At 49.0% G+C, this 2715-nt stretch overlaps 1 protein-coding gene across 1 annotated transcript in view; it reads right to left on the bottom strand.

Annotated features, from left to right (window-relative positions):
* Nucleotides 1-2145, bottom strand: part of SLC10A4 (solute carrier family 10, member 4) — a 4436-nt gene extending 2291 nt beyond the window's left edge. Inside the window, exons 1-2 of the mRNA XM_009885019.1 lie at nt 1947-2145; nt 1764-1833 (exon numbers count right to left, since the gene is read on the bottom strand). Of these exons, the coding sequence (XP_009883321.1) occupies nt 1764-1833; nt 1947-2145 (269 nt within the window). The remainder of the gene's footprint in view (nt 1-1763; nt 1834-1946) is intronic.
* Between the last annotated feature and the right edge of the window lie 570 nt (nt 2146-2715).

Here is a 2715-nt window from a genome sequence, read left to right as displayed (position 1 = left end):
CCCCCCCCCGGTGCCACCCGAGGGCCGGGGCAGGACCCGGCTTTGCCAGCGGAGGAACTGTGGTATCGGTATGTGTGTGTGTATGTGGTGGTTTACTTTGGCATCGGCATCAAAAAGGCAGTATCAGCGTCGCAATGTCACCCGATGTGGGTGGGCAGCACCAGTCCCCCTCCGCTGAGGGACAGCGCAGCTCGTTCTCCCTCCGGGCAGACTGTGGGCTGCTGTGAAGGCTGCGGGGATGGGTGAGGAAGGATGGAAAGCTCTCTTAGGAGGTTGGGGAGGCACCGCTCATCTGCTGGTGGGGTCCCAGAAGGTTGTGAGGAGAGGTGATGCCTTTATAGGACAGTCGATGCGGGTGGAGGGAGCAGACAAGCACCCAAGTATTCAAACCAGGGTAACAAATGTTGTCTGTCACCCCAAAATCACATCTGAGAATGATTATAGTGTTGTCAGTCATAAAACTGTGCTTAAAACATAAATGTTTCCTCTGTTTCATACTTTTCATTAATAATTCTGTGTCGCCCTGTGCCTTCAAAAGCAAAAGGCTGTGTGGGATGCCAGGCTGGGCTCCCCGGGGCAGGAGCTCTCGAGAGAGGAGGGCAGCCTCCAAGAGCAGGATGGATGTCTGTGACTTATTCTGTGTGCTCGGCACCACCACTGCCTGTGTCTCAGGAGCGTAACCGTCTTGTCTTCTTTCACCCAGAGGATTTAAGAGGGGTCGCAGCTACCGCTTCACATCGCCGCTCCTGGGTGGGAGTAGCTGGCACAGCGTAGCATCTCCAGGGGCTGCCCCTTGGCTCCCACCCTGCACGCACCGCTCTGCTCTGCGTAGGGCGTCTCAGGTCGCAGCTTGAGCACAATTCGGGGGAGGGCACCAAATTTAAGGAGAGAGTCTCCGGGATCTGCCCTGGCTGGCTGTATGCCTTCAGCTCCAGCCAACAGTAAGTTTCTCAAAAATTTATTTGGGTAAAATTTTAGGCTGTCCCAGGATTTGAATAGAAATTATTGGTGACTCAAGAGAAAAACAGACTCTTTGCTTATTAAACCTTAGTTGTGGCACAGGGGGACACGGAAGTACAAGTAGTACCTAGTGACAAAGTCCTGGGTACGGCAACTTTGCCAAAATGATGCCAAGTTTAATAACGTTATGCCTGTGTTTGTTTCCTTGTCATTAGCCTAAGGAGAGTGCGGGGAAGATGAGTCATCAGAGCCGACCAACCAAATAGGATCCAGCTTGCTTTAGTTCATTCATATTTTTGGGCTCTGTGCGCTGCTAGAGGAGGGGAGTGTGGGTTCGGGTTGGCTTTCTGAGCCAACAGTGTCCTTTGGACTTAATTTTCAGAACTGCATATACAGAAAAGTGCTGGCAGGGTATTTATTGTGCTTCTTAAGGTATTACCACTACCGTATCGTATCTCATCCTTCATGTAGCCAATATTTGCCTTCACAACATGTAGGTTGTTTGCTTATCATGCCCTCTCTCGTTTGTAAGTAGTACTCGGGCGGTTTCCCTGCGGCAGGACCAAGCTGGGATCGCAGCGGCTAAGCCCAGGCTGGGTCGGTCATGCAGAGCACGAGGCGGCTGCTTATCGAGCAGGTGTGAAGGGCGCAGTCAGGCCTCCTGCTTTATCACCGGGTGTCACTCCCCAAACTCCCCGCTGGAGCAGGGCTGGTCACGGGAAGATATTTTCGTTTGACATATGTCATATCGGCAGTTGTAGGAGGAGTTCAGTAAACCTAGATACGGTGAAACCAGAAATTACCAGTGGAGCGGCTGTGTCCTCTTTAGAGCCCACCCATTCGTCGTAAACTTCAGCTTCAAGGGACGCTGAACTAATGGGAAAACGTTGTGAATACACCATAACAAATTAAGACCTCTTGAGATTTTTCTTAAAATTTATCAGCTGAAGTTCAAACTTAACTCTTGATTTAAACGAGGGCAGTACCACTGACTTCAGGGAAACCTGAAGTCCTGTCTGAACCCGGCTGATGTGCTTCGCTATTTGTCCGTCCAGTGGGTACCGTCAGCCCGGGTGGCACCCGGCATATTTTCACAACCAGCGTGCAGAGTGAAAAAATGTTGTATCTGGTGCTAAGCATGGTTCTCATCTCTTTAACTTGCTGCAGGCTTTCCCCATATGTCATCGTTAAAGGGGAGTCTGGAGTCTGGAGTGATGCTGAGCAGTTTTGCAGCATCTGGCTGTGAGGCAGCCAGCTGACGCGTAGTGCACACCACGGTGTATCTAAATCAATGGCTAATTCCTTCTCTGTTTTCTTTTGTGGAGGGCAGGAGAATTCATATTGCGTACCCAGCTATTACAGGAAGCAACAGATTGACTATTCGAGTATAAAAAGACTTGGCAAATAAACCTGATCATGTATCATTCTCAAATTATACCTCGTTAGTCCTTCTATTGAAAAATGGGTGAGAGGGTAAGAGATAGCAAGCGCAAGAAGAGGGGTGGAAAGGACTAACTGAAATATGAGCTGCTTGTAGTTTGTAACTTTTATAAATAATATTGCCTTACATTACTTTTAGGAAGGGTTTGATGTCCATAAAGAGTACCTGCGCTATAAACCCATCTGGAGTAGGAGAAGTCCTTCAAACACTAGGAATTTTGTTTGCTCTTTTGTAGCAGGGATTTTTGTGCCTTCCCTTTATTTAACTGGAAGCAAAGGTGAAAAATAAGGGGTAGGCTTGTAAGGAATTTTGGC

The sequence above is a fragment of the Charadrius vociferus genome, unplaced genomic scaffold, assembly GCF_000708025.1.
Source record: "Charadrius vociferus isolate BGI_N301 unplaced genomic scaffold, ASM70802v2 scaffold134, whole genome shotgun sequence".
Taxonomy (NCBI): Eukaryota; Metazoa; Chordata; class Aves; order Charadriiformes; family Charadriidae; genus Charadrius; species Charadrius vociferus.
This window is presented reverse-complemented; position numbering and strand designations above follow the sequence as displayed.